Raw genomic sequence first — 21,674 nt, 5'->3', positions numbered from 1 at the left:
TCCCCTCTGTTTCAGGATCGAGCTGGCTAAAATAATGCGAACAAGAGCAAAGGAAATTGAAGTCAAGCTGCTGCTGTTTGCAATTCAAAGAACAACAAATTTTGAGGGCCTGTTGGCCAAGCGGTTCTCGGGCAGCACGCTGACGGATGGCATAGCGGTAAGAAATTGTCGGAAAAGAAATGACTCTCCGTGCTGACATTTCCTTTGTCCTATCTAATTCTTGGATCACTGGGTAGTACCGCCACCAACTCCAAGACCCCCAAGACCCGGTTTTGCTGCTCTTTTATTGTCGCCTATCCACCCCACCTGCCTCACTCCTCTCACTTACTTGAATTTTATTTCAACTTCCCCCCTGACCACCACCCCACCCCCCCCCCCCCTCCTTTTAGTTCGTCAGTTCCTTATCTGCTCTTTTTCGCCTTGGTCCTGCCATAGAATTTCTCAGTCTTCTCTTCCTATAACAGTCTGAAACCCAAGCTCAGCATCACCTAATCACTAGTCTAATGAATGATTTGTTTGGCCTGGACATTATATGGTAATAAGAGAGAGAAAACTTTCCACCTCCTAATGTCTTGCCTAAGGCCTGTTGTAATGTGGACATGATAATATCTAATGAGGAATGCAAGCATGGGACAGTGATTATGCCCAAGTAGACGCCACTTTAGGAGATCAGGTAAGATCCTATTACACAATTTCATTGTGCAAGCAACTGATATTTAAAGTAAGGGCCTAAGACTTTTCCCCACTCAACCTTTTACCCTGAAATCAGGGCATTATCCCAAATTAAAGCCATTAGGTGGGGGAGGGTGGACCTCGGGTTCTAAAACTACCAGTAATACGTCATCAGCGCTTAAACAAATTTCCTTCTCTGTATTCCTCGCCCTTATGCCTTGCACATTAGGATTGGTGTCTATAGATATCGGCAGAAAAAAACTGCCTCATCTCCTAGCAAAGAGGGGCTACAGCTGGTATTGCAGGACTGCTTTCTAAAATGGCTGTGCAGTATAAATAGAGCATCGAGGGTTAATCTCCCTGCAGCAAAACACCTTTGTTGATCTCCAGGAAGTATATTACAGCTTTTGAACTTTCTAAAATGACCAATCTGAAGTTTTTTAAAGAAACAAAACAATCTGTATAGGCAGCTTTGAATTGCTGGCTGAGTTGCCAAGAAAAATGTCTATGGTCTTCTTCAAAATCTCAATGTTAGTGTCTGGTTTCAGTTTATTTATGCACAAGAAACTTCCATTACATTTTCGGCAGACAGTGTTAGTCAAATGCTAATGGTCCTTGACAGCCAGACCTCTGAACTCTTTCCGCATTCTTTGTGACTAATTACTTTTCTTGTGCCCACACGCCTGTCAGCAGTGACTGGCCTTTTTCAGCCCCTCGGGCTGTGTCTGGGAATTTGCTGAGAGTTAGGTAAGAAAAATGAGCCTAACCTGCTGGCGGGTTGAGTTCAGATGCTCGCTCAGCGTGCCACTGTCCCAGTTTTATACTCTGTCGGTCGGTGTGTTGGGTCCTGCTATATAATGCGGAGAGCAAACACGCGAGTTACAACCAAATGACAGATTTGCAGACCCACGTTTTCCATCAGCCTGCAACGTTTCACTTTTTTATGGTAATAAGTTAGGTCACTTACACTGTGGAGCACATCTGCCATTGGCTGGGCTCTTTAATGTAAAGGCTCCTTAAGTCAGTTCTGATGAAAGGTCATCGACTTGAAACATTAAATCTGTTCCCCTCTCCACAGATGCTGCCTGACCTGCTGAGTGTTTCCAGCATTGTCTGCTTTTGTTCCTTAAGGCATTGTTCCTTACCTGTAATTGTTTTCCTTGGTTTTTTACTTGAAATTGAATTTTCTTCAGTTTTGCTATTTTTCCAGCGCTTTTACTTTGCAGAGTGATAGTCACCACACATGACCTGGCCCATAGCATTCTCCTTGTCCCACATTAATGCTGCTCTGTCTTTTGGGTGTGATTTGCTTAGGGCAAGTTGCCGAGTGCCTTCCCTGCCCCCAACCCCCGAACACGGAACCCCTTTTTAAAGTCTGGTGCTGTACCTGGCAGCTAAGCTAAGAACTAACGCAACTTGCGTTAATGTTGCGGAATAACTTCTGTGATCTGCTGGTGCTCTAGAATCTGCTCCATTTACATCACCGGGTGGATTTAAGAGTACCAGCACCAACAGACAAGGACTGCACAGTTGCAAGCTTGTGAGTGCACAGTTACTTACAAGTCGTGAACATGAGTTGCATCTTCTGGCTGAGGTGAGTGCCCCACAGGGCTGCAAGGTGAAAACCAGCCTGAGTCCTCATCCTTCCTACTGTTAGACAAAATAGCTGCTGTTTATTTTTGCTGTTGGTAGCATTTGAACCTTCCTCGATGAAGGATATTGCGAGTTTTTTTGGTGGGTGGGGGGTGGTGGGGGCACGCAGATCAGTGAAAAGAATATAAATTAACCTGAGAGCATTTTTCTAAAAGAGAATTAAGGCAGGCTGTGACGTTATACGTAGTAGTGTTCAGTTGGATCATCAAAAACTAGTGTCCAATTTGACATTCCATTCTTCAGACTGAAAAAGAACTGTGACAGTAAGTACTGTACAAGGAATGATGTGCAATTATTATTAAAATCATTTTTCAAAAATAGTTTTCCTAATGTCTCCACCTCTGCTGCCTTCCTCTTCCCCATTTCCTCCAGGCAACAGTGTAAGATTAAGGTGTGGATTTTTCCAGTCAGCCAGTCCGGCTCCTTATCAAACAGCTGACAGGGACCATGGCTCTGTCAGCAGGATAGTACCTTCACCAATTTTTATTTTCCAAGATCAGGCGCACTGCTACTGGGATTGGGGATGGGGATGGAGAGAGGGGCTCTGTCTGGTGGTCTGGCCACAAGCAGATGAAGCTAGCTCCTTTAAGATTGAGATTCAAGACTGAATTTTTGTTTGACCAAGGATTCTGAGAGGAAGGTTGCAGTTTTTTTTTACTCATTGATGGGCTGTGGGCGTCGCTGGCTAGGCCTGCATTTAGTGCCCATCCCTAATTGCCCTTGAGAAGATGGTGGTGAGCCGCCTTCTTGAACCGCTGCAGTCCATATGGTGTAGGTACACCCACAATGCTGTTAGGAAGGGAGTTCCAGGATTTTGGCCCAGCGACAGTGAAGGAACGGCGATACAGGTCCAAGTCAGGATGGTGTGTGGCTTGGAGGGGAACTTGTAGGTGGTGATGTTCCCATGCGTCTGCTGCCCTTGTCCTTCTAAGTGGTAGAGGTCGCGGGTTTGGAAGGTGCTGTTGAAGGAGCTTTGGCGAGTTGCTGCAGTGCATCTTGTGGATGGTACACACTGCAGCCACAGTGCGCCGGTGGTGGAGGGAGTGCCAATCAAGCGGGCTGCTTTATCCTGAATGGTGTCGAGCTTCTTGAGTGTTCTTGGAGCTGCACTCATCCAGGCAAGTGGAGAATATTCCATCACACTCCTGACTTGTGCCTTGTAGATGGTGGAAAGGCTTTGGGGAGTCGGGAGGTGAGACACTCGCCGCAGAATTCCCAGCCTCTGGCCTGCTTTTGTAGCCACAGTATTTATATGGCTGGTCCAGTTCAGTTTCTGATCAATGGTAACCCCCAGGATGTTGATAGTGGGAGATTCAGCGATGGTAATGCCGTTGAATGTCAAGGGGAGATGGTTAGAGTCTTGCTTGTTGGAGATGGTCATTGCCTGGCACTTGTGTGGTGCGAATGTTACTTGCCACTTGTCAGCCCAAGTCTGAATGTTGTCCAGGTCTTGCTGCATATGGACACGGACTGCGTCAGTATCTGACGAGTCTCGAATGGTGCTGAACAGTGTGCAATCATCAGCGAACATCCCCATTTCTGACCTTATGATGGAGGGAAGGTCATTGATGAAACAGCTGAAGATGGTTGGGCCTAGGACACTGCCCTGAGGAACTCCTGCAGTGATGTCATGTGATTGAGATGAATGACCTCCAACAACCACAGCCAACTTCCTTTGTGCTAGGTATGATTCCAACCAATGGAGAGTTTTCCCTTTGATTCCCATTGACTTCAGTTTTGCTAGGGCTCCTTGATGCCACACTCGATCAAATGCTGCCTTGATATCAAGGGCAGTCACTCTCACCTCACCTCTTGAGTTCAGCTCTTTTGTCCATGTTTGGACCAAGGCTGTAATGAGGTCAGGAGCTGAGTGGCCCTGGCGGAACCCAAACTGGGCGTCAGTTAGCAGGTTATTGCTGAGTAAGTGCCGCTTGATAGCACTGTCGACGACACCTTCCATCACTTTGCTAATGATTGAGAGTAGACTGATGGGACGGTAATTGGCTGGGTCGGATTTGTCCTGCTTTTTGTAGACAGGACATACTTGGGCAATTTTCCACATTGTCGGGTAGATGCCAGTGTTGTAGCTGTACTGGAACAGCTTGGCTAGGGGCGCAGCTAGTTCTGGAGCACAAGTCTTCAGTACTATTGCCGGAATGTTGTCAGGGCCCATAGCCTTTGCAGTATCCAGTGTCTTCAGCCGTTTCTTGACATCACGTGGAGTGAATTGAATGGGCTGAAGACTGGCATCTGTGATGCTGGGGACCTCGGGAGGAGGCCGAGATGGATCATCCACTCGGCACTTCTGGCTGAAGATAGTTGCAAATGCTTCAGCCTTGTCTTTTGCACGCATGTGCTGGGCTCCACCATCATTGAGGATGGGGATATTTTTGGAGCCTCCTCCTCCTGTTAACTGTTTAATTGTCCACCACCACTCACGACTGGATGTGGCAGGACTGCAGAGCTTTGATTTGATCCAATGGTTGAGAGATCGCTTAGCTCTGTCTATCGCATGTTGCTTCCGTTGTTTGGCATGCAAGTAGTCCTGTGTTGTAGCCTCACCAGGTTGACACCTCATTTTTCGGTATGCCTGGTGCTGTTCCCGGCATGCTCTGCTGCACTCTTCGTTAAACCAGGGTTGATCTCCCGGCTTGATGGTAATGGTAGAGTGAGGGATATGCCGGGCCATGAGGTTACAGATTGTGGTTGAATACAATTCTGCTGCTGCTGATGGCCCACAGCGCCTCATGGATGCCCAGTTTTGAGTTGCCAGATCTGTTCGAAATCTGTCCCATTTAGCACGGTGGTAGTGCCACACAACACGGTGGAGGGTATCCTCAACATGAAGACGGGACTTTGTCTCCACAAGGACTGGGCGGTGGTCACTTCCACCAATGCTGTCATGGACAGATGCATCTGCAACAGGTAGATTGGTGAGGACGAGATCAAGTAGGTTTTTCCCTCTTGTTGGTTCCCTCACCACCTGTGCAGTTGTACTGCACATAGCAATCTGAGGCTGGTTTGTGTTTTCAGTGTGCAGTGCAGGCTGAGATTAGTAGAGCCACACAGATTTCATGAACTTTTCACCGATTCTAAAGCTGTTTGTGGTCCCAAAATATGCATATACCATGGATGTTGACATGATGCACACATTGGGGGTGATTTTCATTCAGAAGTCGGGAAGGCGGCAGGACTACAACTTTTGGGGTTGTAGTCCCGCCTCCATCGAGATGCGGCCAATCCACGCAATTTTAACTTGATTGACCTTGTTGAGCCCGCCCAGCGGGCTCAGCAGGCCAATTAAGGGCCACCCGGCAACAGGTGACGTCACAGACTGAAATTTCATCTGTCAAGACGTTTTGACAGATGAAATATCAGTGTTTCACAGCTGTTTGAAGCTGTCAAACACTGACAGTCTTACTTCTAACCTGAGTCCTTCTACACAGACTCAGTTAGAAATCTCACCGGCACAGAAAGCTGCAGGCTGTCACTTTTGACAGATCGCAGCCATTCTGCTTTCTGTGCCGGTTAGATGATGGACTCCCGAAACCTAAAGGAAGGAAGGCTGTAAAGGTAAGTACAGGTAATTTAAACTTCTTTACACACTTTAGACACACCAAACACACTTACCTTTGCACTCATGCACACATCACTCACCTGAACACCGACATCTCGACCCCTCCAAGTCCTTCAACCCGACGGCCCGACTCCTCTAACTTGGCGTGGTTTGGAGCCGTAGGGAATCCCATACTTCAAGCTTTAAAATAGGGATTAGGCTAAAAACTGCCTGTTAACGACCTGTTAACAGGCAGTTAATTGGCACTAATCCCTTCCCGCCTCGGGTAGGCGGGTCCCAGTGCGGGGCGGGTACCCGCCTCCTTTGAAACTTACATGGGGGCGGGATGGTGTCGGGACCCCCAAATTCGGGACTTTAACCCCCGCACGCCTCCAATCCCGACTCCATGGGTCAATGAAAATCGACCCCAGATTGTATGCATGCGCACATTATACCATAAGCAAGCATTTATAGAAAAAAACCGTGATTCTTTGACTTTACAGGGCATAGGTACAGAAAACAGACCGGTCTTTCAATATGCTTTGTTGCTGAGCTATAATATTGGGTGCCTATCCAGTATCCGGCTGTATACTGCGGAGGACTAGAGTTATACCCGCTGCCTGTGAAATGGAAGACTAGATGCTTAACCTCTTTGACTTTAATGTGCTGTGGAGTCAGGTTGCTGCCACTTTTGCATCAATGCAAAACAGGGACCACAAAAGTGGCAGTATAATTTCAGCCTCCTAATCCATGGAAACTCAGTTTTCTGGAGTCAATTATTGAATTGAATTTGTAAAAATGAAGAATAAGTTGGTAGAGTAATTGTGTTTTTAATATATGTTGTGGATATTCCACAATTTCCTCTCGTGGTAGAATGCAAATAAACCAATATTTTAATATGATTTCTTCCCCCCCCCACCCAACATATTAATTGGCCATCCGGTTTAGTAGCAGCAAATTAGAGTGCCTGAATACTGACTTCATTGTATGATTGGTCATATGGCTAAATCTAACACTACTGTTCTTTATGGATATGCAGTTCTGTACGGGTGGAGTTACTGGACCACCCGAAATCTTTTGAGAGTACTGCATTAAACTTGCAGCAATGTATGGGGATGTATTGTACCGTAATTATAACCAGAAAGAATGCTTGTATTGAGGTGTATAATTGAAAATACCATGAACACTGGTGCATTTGCCTCATGAGTTTTCTTGTCCTGGCCAGACTGTTAAACCATCCCCCCCCCCCCCAGTTATACGTAAAAGTTCGACCCGCACACTGGATTTTACTTTCATACTTCTCTCGTTGGAGACCCTTTGAATAGCATTGTGTGGTCCAGCGTGTATTTGTTATTGCTGCCAGGCAAGCAGCTGACCGGTTCTTTTTAGTACAGGAATTACCTTTTTGGACAAAGTCATTTGCCGTGTCACGCCTGGAGTGCAAAAGCTACATATTTGACCATGTTTCTGTGTGTCATGGAGCAAGCAAGTAATTTGTCACAGTTGCAGTGGTATTGTATTGCATCTATAATGACTTCTTTGTCAGCACAAGTCTAAATTTGGGTTTGAGCATAATGTGCATTGATTGCCAGGAAGCAATATTTCTGCTTTGCAGCGCCACTTAGTTTTATTGGTTTAAAGAAACATCTGTGCAATGTTCTGTGACAATAATAATGCAGATGAACCACTATGGCAGTTATTCAGCCGAGGCACAGTGAGCCTGTGTTGGTGCATCCGAACAGAACACAATAATAATGCTTTTAATACAGAGGCAACCTATTTGCAATATTAACAAAGTTTCAAAATAATTACAAATTAACTGACAAAAGCAGCTTTTGCAAATGTCTTTTGAAAATTGGAAGTTTTACCAAATTAGGTTCCAAGCTATCAGAATTAAGTACTGCAGGGAGACAGGAGACGGGAGACAGGAGACAGAGACGGGACCATAAAAATATTTGAACCGTCACTGGTGGTTTCTGTTTGATTCAAGTCGCCAAAAGATTGCCAGCTGCAAGCTACATAACTTTGTGATGACTTGTTTCCAGGCCAGTTTATGAATTTCAGGTCATTTTGCGTAATTGCAATTAACCAGTAATGTTGAGTAACCCATCTAACTGCAACATTTGTATAAATCCTTCACTCCATACGGCTTCAAACTCCATCGAGTATGTACGGTCGTTAAAATGGTCACTGACACTACTTTCATGACTACAATTTCCATGTCACACTTTTCCCACTACAGTTCAGAAAGATGCCCAACACTGATTACAACTGTGTGACGCACATGTATTTGCTTGTGAGTGCTACCGCATTGGCAGTGTGCAGCAAGTGAATTATTGCTCTGCCACGTCTAACCTGTGTTTAATACAATACACCCATATCATATTAAATGGCTAGCTTTAAGTGTCCTTTCAATCCCCATAAATTCATTAGAGGATGTGATGATCCATACAACATTGTTCACATTTTTTAAAAATTGAAAACTTAGGAGAAGATTGAGACACATAGGCTGGATTTTACCAGCCTCGAGGAGGCGGGTATGGAGGCAGGACTGCCGGTAAAGTAGCAGGAAGTGGGGGCGGCTGGCAAACCCGCCCCCATCCCGCCTCCGTGCCATTTTACCTCGGAGAACCCCGCCGGGGTGGAGGAGTCGAGTAGGAGGTCTACGGAGGTCGGAGGGGTCTGAAAGTGCAATGTAGAGGTGAGTGATGGGTACAAGTGTGGAGTGGTAAGTATGTGAGGTGAGTGTAAAGTGTTAGAAAATGTTCACTTACCTTTTGTTTCTGCCTATAGCCTTTAACCGCTCTGGATCCGGAGTCCCGACAACGTCATTGTAGATTTCACAGACTGGCTGTTGAATCCTCCGAACCAACAGTCATCTAATTTCTACAAAGTAGAAAGGTTTGATGAGTCCTGAACACAAGGGCTCATCAAGCTACACAGAATGTCAGTGTTTGACAGCTTCATAGAGCTGTCAAACGCTGACATTTCTTCTTTCAAGAAATCTTGACAGATGGCACGTCAGATGTTGACGTGCTCTGTCAGTGACTTCCCCCTAATTGGCCTGCTGAGCCCGCAGGGCGGGCTTAACGAGGTCAATCGGTAAAATCCCGCTGTTGGCCAGAAGATGATGGAGGCGGGACTGAGACCCGGCAAGCAGCAGTCCCGCCTCCAACACGTCGCCATTCAGAAAATCCAGCCCATAGTGTCGCTGAATCTGGCAAGTGTGTCAGGGACCATGAAGTGAATCAGGAAGTAGTGATTAGGTGACACTAAGTTTGAGTTTTATAAAAGTTGATTGTAGGAGGAAAGGAAACTGAGAGAGGTAATAGAGAATACTGAAGGGTGACCAGATAGAGGTCTTCAAGATTATAAAAGGGTTTGATAGGGTAGACGGAAAGAAAATCACACAGAAACCCCACAGTGCAGATAAAGGCCATTTCGGCCCATCGAGCCTGCACCGACACATATCCCACCCGATCCCCGTAACCCCTACACCAACACATATCCCACCCTATCCCCGTAACCCCACGTATTTAATCCCCCTAACACTAAGGGTCAATTTATCATAGCCAATCATCCTAACCCGCACATCTTTGGACTGTGGGAGGAAACCGGAGCACCCGGAGGAAACCCACGCAAACACGGGGAGAATGTGCAAACTCCACACAGACAGTCACCTGAGGCCGGATTCGAACCTGGGTCCCTGGCGCTGTGAGGCAACAGTGCTAACCACTATGCCACCGTGCCTCTGGTGGGGGGAGCCCAGAACTAAGGGCCGTAAAAATAAGATAGTCACTAATAATTCCAATAGGGAATTCAGGAGAAACTTAATTACCTAGAGAGTGGTTAGAATGTGGAACTTGCTGCCACAAGGAGTAGTTGAGGTGAAAAGTGTAGATGCATTCAAGGGGAAGCTAGATAAACACATGAGGGAGAATGGAACAGAAGAACATGTTGATGGGGTTAGATGAAGAAGGGTGGGAGGAGGCTCGTGTGGAGCGTAAACACTGGCACAGACCTGCTGGGCCAAATGGCCTGTTTCTGTGCTGTAAATACTATGTACTGAGTTTTGCAGTTTTAAGCTCTTGGGAATGGGTGATTTAGAATAAGAGAAGGCGTGATGTGTCTTAATTTGAACACTATGAGGCTTTACTGTATTGGCTGCATGAAAGATGAATGTCAAAGAAACGGATTCATTAAGCTTTTAGTTCAAAGGTGTTTTGTACTGCTGTGTGACTGGGTCCTTCTGACTCATGTACATAGAATGCAGCTTAATTAGTCCAACCTTTTCTCCCTGGAGTACAGTATGACTGATTAACAGTCACTTTCAGTAATAAATGTGCATAACTTTGCCTACCTGCTTTGTGTTGAGTTTATTTTTTAGTTTGGTTTTAATAGCAGCTAAATAGTCACAGCTTTGACTGCGGCGATTTAAGGTTGCTAAAATATTTCGGTTGCTAAAATATTTCGGTTATGTTTTTGTTTTTAATTAGAAATAACGAGGGGGTAAATTACAGTAAGTGTTGTGCTTTCTTTTAGACGTCTTGCATGCTGGAATTCAGAATAATGCAAAATATTTACTTTTCCACTGCCTAATTGGGCTAGCAAAGGTTTTAGTATAGAATTGAGTGTTAAAACTAGGGTAAACATGTTTTGAGGAAGCCGATTTAGTTCTGGCTACCATGTAGCATTTGGTATGTTGTAGATGGGTAGTTGAAGCAGTGTTCCTAAAAGATCCTTGATTTCAACAGAGCTGTAATAGTTTTAATAGATAGTCCCCACTTTCTGCTGAATTACAAAAAAAAAATAATTCACAGAAGTGTTGTCATTTGTGACTGTTCAAACCAGGCTCCCTGGAAGGATCGTGCTCAGTGATATCCGAGGATCATTAGTTATTGCAGTGAAGACTGGCATTCTTACCAGTACGTGGATGCCATTCCCAATACAATGGTAGCATTTTATAACGTTTTTGGTTAAAATATCTAGAGAGTAAGATCTGTTCCTACCAACCTGTTCTTTACAGGTGAACAACAGTATTGGAATGTAATTGTGAATTTACTTTAGTTACATGCATTCTGCTGACTTAGAACAGGATTTTTTTCCATTTAAGTAGGCAAGTTTTGACGATGAGCTTTAGGTATCTGTTCATTATCTGGTTTATCAACATTAGGAACTACAAGCTGGCCAGAAATAAAAAGAACTTACAGTTCAAGTGAAAGGAAAAAGAACTTGCATTTATATAGCACCTTTCACGATTTCATGACGTCCCAAAGCACTTTACAGCCAATGAAGTGGAACAGAGTATGTTTGAATCGGTGAAAGATGAAGGATTCTATCTGGGAGGGATGGTGCTGGCCTCCTGCGGTAGAGGAGAATGACAGAAGTAGAACTCCATGATTTTTTTTTGTTCTACATTTGTACCGAATGTGGTCGTTTCTACAGTGGCTGTAAATTAAACTTAGCTTTTTATTAGTTGCCTGTGTGTTGAGTTGTATATTGGAGGTTGAAATAACTTTTTCCTCCCAAAATGTTTTAAGTGATGGTGAGATTTTGTATATTAACTGAGTGCTCTTCTTTCCCTATCAACAGAAAAAGCCAGAACCAGTGCCACAGTCTACAAATCCATTCCTGGAGGATGAAACTGGAGTAGAGTGTGACTCTGAGAAAGATGGAGACCTAGAGAAGGTAAGGAGAGGGGCAAGAAACAAAAGACAAGTTGGGCTGTTTAATTTGGGTTATCTGCTGCTGCTGTTGTTTTTTTGATGTTGAGAATTGCTCAGCCTTGTGATGCATTACCGATAGAGCGGTAGTGTGCAAGGCTTCCTACTTCCAAATTTGGCCAATGTTTTAAAAGCTAAGTGCACAGACTCCTGTCGTTGCCTGTAGTGTCCCAACTGGGAATTGCTCTTCAACCTTGTTCATCTTTATTGCTTTCAGTTTCCCTTCTCATGTTTGATCCTTTAATGTCTCTTCACCTTCCCTTTTGTTCTTTCATCCCCTCCCCCATTTCCCAGCCCCCAAACTTGGTTTTTCATCCGTTTCATTTCCTGCTTTTTTTTCCAGTTCTGACGAAGGGTCTTCGACCTGAAACGTTGACTCTGTTTCTCTCTCCACGGATGTTGCCTGGCCTGCTGAGTTTTTCCAGCGTTTTCTGTTGTTATTTGGGAATTGCTCATTCTCTGTTTTGTTTTCTGATTTGTTTGTGATGGGCGACGGGGTGGGGGTGGGTGGGGGGGGGCGGCGGGGTGAGATACGTGTAGCTCTACCTTCCTTGTACACTTGCATATGATTATTGAAGACGTGGATTCAAATTTAATTAACACAGGATCATATTTAAATTGCATTAATGCGGAGACCAATAGCAGGGATAGACTTCTGACCTGTATGCCATTTCGGCACTTATTAAAAAATATGTAACTTATGGAAATCCTTTCACTTTCTACAAAAACAAACTGTTTTCTTAGCCGCTGTGTGAACACTGAGGCAAAAAGAATAGTGTAAATGATGCATAGTATCTAATGCATCTGAATTTATCGCAGTTGTGGATTGTAAGTCTTTCTTGTTTGACAAAAATTGCACGGTCCCCAGCTTGCTTTTCTAGACACAGTTGTTCTTCAGAATGAAAGTTTCCTGTTCTTGAGTCTTTTAAAGGGGCACTCTCACTTCTCTGATAGCTCAGCAGATTTATTCAGTGAGCAGCTGATACTTACAGATCGTAAAAGACCTTGGCCCACTCTTTGGTGTGTGCTGAGTGAGCTGATTTCAGCTGTGGCAGCCGTAGAGTTGTTATAATTGGACTGGGGTGGTGAGTGGAAAAATAACTATCCAGCAATCTCTGCTGTTTGTGTTCGCATGTGTTGGATGGGAACAGGATCGGGCTCATTCGTGACAATCCTCATGATTGACTAGTCTGTACCACTCACTATCTATGCTTTCACATGAATAATAGCACTTTGATGAGATACTGGAGGGCGTCTGTGGAACTGTACCCTGACATTACATTCAAGAGACTGTGGGGGAGCAGGAATCCGTAAGGAAAACAAAAGTCACTTTCTTGACAGCCCATTTTTCTGTTTGAGGAGGAAGAGCTTTAAATTATTTTCATATTCAAATAGCTTCATGGTATGTGTGGCGGATCCATTCTGTCTCTCGCTCTCTCTCTTCCCCCCCAGTCTCTCGCGCTCTCTCTCTTCCCCCCAGTCTCTCGCTCTCTTCCCCCCAGTCTCTCGCTCTCTCTCTTCCCCCCAGTCTCTCTCGCTCTCTCTCTTCCCCCCCAGTCTCTCGCTCTCTCTCTTCCCCCCCAGTCTCTCGCTCTCTCTCTTCCCCCCCAGTCTCTCGCTCTCTCTCTTCCCCCCCCCCCCAGTCTCTCGCTCTCTCTCTCTCTTCCAACAACAACATGCCCTCAAAAAAGCCTCGGCACCGCCGGGCACCCCCAGCTAGTATCATATATAAAATATATATAATATAGAGATTCTTAAGAATTAGTAGCTGTGCCCGGTATTGTAATAATTTAAAATGACTTGTGTGACTACTTTCTGGGAACTATTTCTGTTGCCTTTGTGAAGGAGAAGATTGGACTTAAAAACTGGTTGGAAGGGATGAATTAAGGGCAGCTTCTTGGAGTGGTTGGAAGTGGGAAGCGATGTGTCTCACAGAGTCCAGTTCTGGGACTGCTTCTGTTCGCTCTGTACATCAATGATTTGGATATAGGGCTAGACGGAGTGGTGGCCAACTTTTCAGGCAATACTAAAATAAGAGTATTGTAAATCATTCTGAAGACTAAAAGAGCTTCAAGGGGATATTGATAAGATGGAATGGGCAAAAAAGTGGCAAATGGAACTTACTAAAAATGGTACATGTGATGCAGTTCCATTTAGTTCAACTGTTTAATGGGGGAAATCTGGGTGATGTGGAAGAGGAGAGGACTTTTGGGTTCAGATTCAGAGGAGTGGATGAAACCCTTTAAACAAAAGCTAACGGAGTGCTAGATTTTGTGGCAAGAGTTAAGCCAAGATATAATGGTGAACGGAAGGCACAAACCCGGGCTTGTCAGTTGTCTATTGACCAACTAGTGACTATCTCCTTGATAGGACAAGGTCTATGGGCGTGGTCACTTTGAGATTGTTGGCTCCAAGGTGACAAGCTTGGTGATGGGAGATTTGAATTGACTTGATGCCCTGAGGCAGATTTGGTAATCTGATCTGTGAGCCTGCCAGGTCCACTGCTAATGATTGACTGGCCAGTTTGGCTCGTTAATGGTGGGGTAGACCTGTCGAGGTGATTTTATGATCCAAGTCAGGAGGAGATGAAGCAGGGAATACTGATTGATGTCTGTTTTCTTTACCCCACCCCTTTCAGTTGTTGACCTCCTTCTGCTTGGGCAACCAGCTAATGTCGCTCTAGAGAAGCCACATAATTCAATTTTTATATTCTTTTAAATGTGGTGCTTTTGCGGTTTTATAGAATTCAACCTTTTTTTTAGTACTGGTTATGTTTCCAATATGACATTTGTTGAAAATCTCAATTTTAAACTATTGTACAGTAGAAAACCATGATTACGAGGCCAGAGGTTAAAACTGTGAAAAATATTGGGCTGTTGCAGCCCTCTTAACAATATATGCTCTGCACATAAAATGACCCTGTCATAAGAACATAAGAAATAGGAGCAGGAGTAGGTCATTCAGGCCTTTGAGCCTGCTCTGCCATTCCAGAAGATCATGGCTGATCTTCTACCTCAACTGTACTTTCCCGCCCTAACCCCATATCCCTTGATTCCCTTAGTATCTAAAAAATCTATCTCTGTCTTGAATATACTCAGTGAGCATCCACAACCCTCTGGGGTAGAGAATTCCAAAGATTCACAACCCTTTGAATGAAGAAATGTCTCCTCATCTCAGTCCTAACTGGCCAACCCCTTATTCTGAAACTGTGACCCCTGGTTCTAGACTCCCCCGTCAGGGGAAGCACCCTCCCTGCATCTACCCTGTCAAGCCCCTTAAGCGTTTTATATGTTTCAATGCGATCACTTCTCATTCTTCTAAACTCTAGAGAATATAGGCCAAGTCTACTCAGTCTCTCCAACCCTTGTATTAAAAAAAAATCAGCATTGCCACACATATATATTAATGACATGGGTGTGTATGTACAGGGCATAATTTCAAAATTTGCAGATGACACAAAACTTGGAAGTATAGTGAACAGTGAGGAGGAGAGTGATAGACTTCAAGAGGACACAGACAGGCCAGTGGAATGGGTGGACATGTGGCAGATGAAATTTAACGCAGTAAAGTGCAAAGTGATACATTTTGGTAGGAAGGCAATATAAACTAAACGGTACAATCCTAAAGGGGGTGCATGAACAGAGAGACCTAGGGGTATATGTGCACAAATCGTTGAAGGTGGCAGGGCAGGTTGAGAAAGCAGTTAAAAAAGCTTACAGGAGCCTGGGCTTCATGAATAGAGGTGTAGATTGATTAAGAGGGGAAAAATAGAGTATGAGAGTAAACTTGCAAGGAACATAAAAGCAGATTGTAAAAGCTTCTACAAGTATGTAAAAAGAAAAAGATTAGTGAAGACAAATGTAGGTCCCTTACAGTCAGAAACGGGAGAATTTATAATGGGGAACAAGGAAATGGCAGAGCAATTAAACAAATACTTTGGTTCTGCCTTCACGAAAGAGGGCACAAATAATTTGCCAGAAATGCTAGGGAACCAAGGGTCTAGTGAGAAGGAGGAATTAAAGGAAATTGGTATTAGTAAAAAAAATAGTGCTGGAGAAATTAATGGGACTGAAAGCTGATAAATCCCCAGGGCCTGATAATCCGCATCCCAGTGTACTAAAAGAGGTAGCCATGGAAATAGTGGATGCATTGGTTGTCATCTTCCAAAATTCTATAGATTATGGAACAGTTCCTGCAGACTGGAGGGTGGCAAATGTATCCCCACTATTTAAAAAAGGAGGGAGAGAAAACAGGGAGCTACAGACCGGTTAGTCTAACATCAGTAGTAGGGAAAATGCTAGAGTCCATTATAAAGGATGTGATAGCAGGACACTTAGAAAATATCAACAGGATTAGACAAAGTCAACATGGATTTATGAAAGGGAAATCGTGTTTGACAAACCTACTGGAGTTTTTTGAGGATGTAACTGGTAGAGTAGATGAGGGAGAACCAGTGGATGTGGTGTATTTGGATTTTCAGAAGGCCTTTGATAAAGTCCCACATAAGAGGTCAGTGTGCAAAATTAAAGCACATGGGATTGGGGGTAATATACTGGCATGGATTGAAAATTGGTTAACAGTCAGGAAACAGAGAGTAGGAATAAATAGGTCTTTTTCGGGGTGGTAGGTGGTGACTAGTGGGGTACCGCAGGGATCAGTGCTTGGGCCCCAGCTATTCACAAAATATATCAATGATTTGGATGAGGGAACCAAATGTAATATTTCCAAGTTTGCTGACGACATGAAACTAGGTGGGATTGTGAGTTGTGAGGAGGATGCAAAGAGGCTTCAAGGCGATTTAGATAAGTTGAGTGAGTGGGCAAATACATAGCAGATGAAATATAACATGGATAAATGTGAAGTTATCCACTTCGGTAGAAAAACAGAAAGGTAGAGTATTATTTAAATGGTGATAGATTGGGAAATGCTGATGTACAAAGGGACCTGGGTGTCCTTGTACACCAGTCACTGAAGGCAAACATGCAGGTGCAGCAAGCAGTTAGGAAGGCAAATGGTATGTTGGCCTTCATTGCAAGAGGATTTGAGTACAGGAGCAAGGATGTCTTACTACAGTTGTACAGGGCCTTGGTGAGACCACACCTGGAGTACTGTGTGCAGTTTTGGTCTCCTTACCTAAGAAAGGATATACTTGCCATAGAGGGAGTGCAGCGAAGGTTCACCAGACTGATTCCTGGGATGGCAGGACTGTCATATGAGGAGAAATTGGGTCGACTAGTCCTGTATTCACTAGAGTTTAGAAGAATGAGAGGGGATCTCATTGAAACATATAAAATTCTGACAGGGCTAGACACACTGGATACAGGGAGGATGTTTCCCCTGGCTGGGGGGTCTAGAACAAGGGGTCACAGTCTCAGGGTATGGGGTAGGACATTTAGGACTGCGATGAGGAGAAATTTCTTCACTCAGAGTGTGGTGAACCTGTGGAATTCTCTACCACAGAAGGCTATGGAGGCCAAGTCACTGAATACATTTAAGGAGATAGATTTCTAGACACAAACTGCATCAAGGGGTATGGGGAGAGAGCGGGAATATGGTATTGAGATAGAGGATCGGCCATGGTCATATTGAATGTTGGAGCAGGCTCAAAGGGACGAATGGCCTACTCCTGCTCCTATTTTTCTATGTCTTTGTTTTTTCTATAGAGTACAAAAGCATGGAAAACAAAAGATGAACCTGTATAAAACACTGGTTCGGTCTCAACTGGAGTATTGTGTCCAATTCTGGACATTTTAGGAAGGATGTGAAGTCCTTAGAGAGGGTGCAGAAAAGATTTACGAGAATGATTCCAGGAATGAGGGACTTCAGTTACGTGGATAGACTGGAGAAGCTGGGGTTGTTCTCCTTAGAGCAGAGAAGATTGAGAGGAGATTTGATAGAGGTGTTCAAAATCATGAGGGGTCTGGACAGAGTAGATAGAGGGAAACTGTTCCCATTGGCAGAAGGGTCGAGAACCAGAGGTCATAGATTTAAGGTGATTGGCAGAAGAACCAAAGGCGACATGAGGGAAAACTTTTTCACTCAGCGAGTGATTAGGATCTAGAATGCACTGCCTGAGAGGGTGGTGGAGGCAGATTCAATCGTGGCTTTCAAAAGGGAGTTGGATAAGTACCTGAAGGAAAGACATTTTCTGGGCTATGGGGAAAGTGGGGGTGGGACTAGCTGAAGTGCTCTTGCCGGCGCGAGCTTGATGGGCCGAATGGCCTCCTTCCGTGCTGTAACCACTCTATGATTCTAAATCCAAGGAAATTGTACAACAATAAGCAGGGACACAATTAGTCTTTTCTTTATTTGCAGAATTCACTGAAATGATTCAGTACATTTGACATTGAGCTTTATAATTGACATTAAAATTGTCTGGTCCCTTTTGCAAGTGTATGCTGACAGAACGAGTGATTTTTAAATTGTCAAATTCTTTCAGTATCTTATTGTGAGTAGTGCTGTGGTATTGGCAGATATTGGGGGTACAGTGACCACAAATACGTATAAAATCCCCCAATTTTCTTAGATTTTTTTTGAGCAAGTTAATACCTCGGCACTTTTATTTTAATGCCGTAGTTCTGGAAGACCCGTAACTTGAGAGTAACACTAAACTTTTTACTGTATTGGTTAGAAAGCTAATTGGAAGAGGGCCATATTTTCCACACCTCCAACCTGCGCCCAAGGGATTCACAAAAAGTCAAGTCCTGGGCACTATCAGAGGCACAGAGTTCACCTTTATTGTACAACGGCAGAAGCAACACATGATTGCTGCCAGTGAGACGTTGTCCATGTAAAAGCGCCCATTAATTAACTGGCCATTTCTTTATAAAATCTAACAAATTCTGTGGTTCAAAGAGTAAAGGTTAAAAATGGTCTGGCTGCCTTTGTAGAATTTGAACATCGGCCCCAGTGAAATTATATTCTCAAAGTCCTTTGGATAAATAAAATCTACCTCAAGGAAGATGCTGGAATTTGGAGCTTTGATTTATCTGCTGACTCTGCTTAGTTAATATATCAGAACAGCGGGATCACTTTCCTAGCCTGAGTAAGCTAGATTCAAAACCACCAAAAATGTTGTTGAGAATTAGGACTTCTTAGGGGTTTTTTTCCTCTTGAGTGGAAAAAAATCTGGCTTTTGTTAATGTTAGTTTAATGAAGTTGCACTGTATAAAAATAATTTTGTGAAAATTCAGCCATATAAATAGTATTCCTAGCCAACTTGAATTATTTTTCAACATCTGTTCAAAACCAGGACATTTCCACCATTTAAAACATGAATTCTGCACTCTCTGTCTCTCCTGAAGATGTTGCCTCATGCTGGGGATTAATGCTATCGATCCATTGCCCAAGTGACCAATCATTAGTTGGCTGTGATGCCCCCCCATGTAAAAATAATATACTAAGTACCATCCTGTCCTTACCCAATATCTACACACACTTTCCAGCAGAGATTGCTTTGTAGAAATCAGGAGCCACAACCATGACTGGCTTCCCTGTCCCTAGCCCAGGGCACTGAAGGCAACTGAGATTTTGCAACTCGGTGACAATCAGAGATTGAACTTTTAACTTTCCGGGTCTGTACGGTTTTATGCATGTCCTTGTAGTGCAGTTCCCAACTAAGCCTAGAGTGCAGAGGTGCACATTTCTATATCAGCCAATCTGGTGTTGGGAGGGTGGAAAGAGACCAAAAACAAAAACAGACGGGTCAGAATTTGCTGCTGAAATAACAGCAATGCTAATGACGCCCACCGTCATTTATGAGTAAATGGTACAGCAACTTCAGGCGAGGAACGCAGTTAAATGGGAATATCCCAAAATTGCTGTCCGAGTTGCACCGCTCTGCTGTTTGGGTCGCAAAAATGGCATCTCACCCTTACCTTCCCCGTTTCATTTTAAGAACTTGCTGTAATTGCCCATTAAACTTGCCACAGCAAAAGTCTTGTAACTACAAACGTAAGTACCCTTTCAACACTGTGATAAGTGTTAATCACTGCCAATCAAGCTCTCTGGCGCCAAAAAATAACTATTACAAGTGTGGCGTCTCATTCCTTCAGGGATTGAATTTTTCAGGGAGATTTTAAAATGTCAAATTTAAAACAAAATTCTTCCTTTTACTTTCTGTTTTTTTTCTCTCAATCCAATTTTTCTTTCCTTCTCTTTATTTCTCTTTCTGTACCTGATTGGACACTGAATTCGCTCGCTTTAATTCACCCTCCTTCTCAGTCCTTCCTGTACTTATTTCTTAATCTTTAAATCTGATTGGTTAAGGAGATACCCAGTTGCTTGACCTGCTCACTCCGGTCCCAGATCCCCTGTTTCCCTCGCTGCGCTGTTATCAACTCACACTTTCAGCAACTTTGTGGGCAAAATCTTTTGAGCTGAAGGGTGCAGAGGTAAGTCTAACTAACGGCAGACGTTGTTAGATGCCCTGCTACTGCAAATTCTGGCCTATAGTGTCTCATCATATTCCTGGTGCTGTTTACTGTCTATTTCGAAGTGAACCTTTATTACAATTTTTTTTTAAGTTGCTACAGCGATGCTAATCTCAATACAGGTCTGAGGAGACCAGTTGTTGCTGGCCATAGCTGGAACAGAAATGGGAGAAGTTCATGCAGCCTGTTGCTGCTTCCATTGAGCACTAGGGCTGGATTTCTGACAAAGTTGCATCTAGCATCGTAGTAATGAAGATGCCAAAGTGAGTGTCAAATATAGCTCGGCTTTTGGATCTTGGAGTCAGGAAATTTTAGTGATAGATACTATAAATGTTTGTGCTTGGATGAGAAGGTTTAAGTATCCATCCAAAAAATGCATACAAAACGATCTTTTAAGAAATGTAGTGCTTAGAGTGGTTTTTAACTTTAACCAGGATGAATTCAGCACTACATTGCCAGATCTGGTCAGGGTTGAGGGGGTGGGGTGTGGGGGGTGGGTACATTTTGGCAACAGTATTGGATATTAATGACAATGGCAGTCTTCCCTGTTTTTGTGCTTTCAAAAAAGCTGTCACTGCTGGGGAGTGGGACATAATTTTGTACTTACTGGATACAGTGTAAGCAAACAATTCCGGTTTTGCATGACCAGGTAGCAGAGAATAAAACTCCCTCAGTTCTGTACCCAAGAGTGTTGAGTAACCCCAGCCTCCGAGCTGCATCATGACCAAAATGTAAAGGCAGCCTGTTTCCGTCCTCTAGTTGCTCCTCCGTAATTGACTGCTTGCAATGCACGCCGAGAGTGACGCAGGGCTATTGGTACGTTTTTTTGTCTCGTCTTTGCTGAGGGAGTGCAAGCACTTCACATCTGCTCAGTGGCTTCCCTGGATGACATAACTAACATCGGAACTCGCCATGCAGTGAACAGCAGGGAAGAGCCCCTGTCCTACTGTTCTGTGGCAACGTGCCACGAGACCTCCCCACAGCGTCCGATTCTGCTCCCTGTATGGACAAACTAGACAGCAATTTCCAAAACTTGTACGTTACCATTAAGAATCAGCAAAGTATATTCTAAAATGTGGTCTGTCATTCTTACTTTTTTTTGTCAGCAAAGTACCCAAGGCAGATACAAGGCCACTTGGAATTTAGTTAACAAAGTACAAGGTGCCGCCAATGGAATGTTTCCATGCGATTTCTCAAGTGAAAGGGCTCTAACAGACCTTTCTGGTGACCTTGGTCACCCTTCATGCTTGGAAGGAAACTGCAGTCTTTACTTCAGTCAACTGAATATTTTCCTCTTGTGTCTGAATTTCAACACAGGAACAACTTCAAAGCTGCCTGCTGTTTATTTATAGTCTAGGTTTTCTTGTTAGCTGCAGTGGTTTCAGATCACATGCTGGGGGTGGGATCAGGCGAGGATGGATAAACATCTCTTTGAGAGTTCTCAGTTTTCAAAATATAAAGTAAATTTGATTAAGGTTCCACTTTTATTTTGTGTGGCCAACTTTACTCAGTAAGCATAGTGTGCGCACTGACTGTTCTGCAATCTAATGTAGCTGTGAAATCAGCCCAGGTTATGGCGCGGTGGGGAGAACTGAGCTTCTAGATTCTACAGTCTGATGGTACATTTACTTTGCTGCA

General features: G+C 44.0%; 1 protein-coding gene across 5 annotated transcripts in view; it reads left to right on the top strand.

The window, feature by feature from the left end:
* vps53 (VPS53 subunit of GARP complex) overlaps positions 1-21,674 on the top strand; it is a 254,920-nt gene that overhangs the window by 94,804 nt on the left and 138,442 nt on the right. For all 5 annotated transcript variants that reach the window (XM_085964898.1, XM_085964903.1, XM_085964902.1 and 2 more), the window contains 2 exons: positions 16-157; positions 11,474-11,569. In XM_085964898.1, coding sequence (XP_085821024.1) covers positions 16-157; positions 11,474-11,569 — 238 coding nt within the window. The remainder of the gene's footprint in view (positions 1-15; positions 158-11,473; positions 11,570-21,674) is intronic.

The sequence above is a fragment of the Somniosus microcephalus genome, chromosome 22, assembly GCF_052327205.1.
Source record: "Somniosus microcephalus isolate GS21.2 chromosome 22, FLI_Smic_1.0, whole genome shotgun sequence".
In the NCBI taxonomy this organism is placed as follows: Eukaryota; Metazoa; Chordata; class Chondrichthyes; order Squaliformes; family Somniosidae; genus Somniosus; species Somniosus microcephalus.
This window is presented reverse-complemented; position numbering and strand designations above follow the sequence as displayed.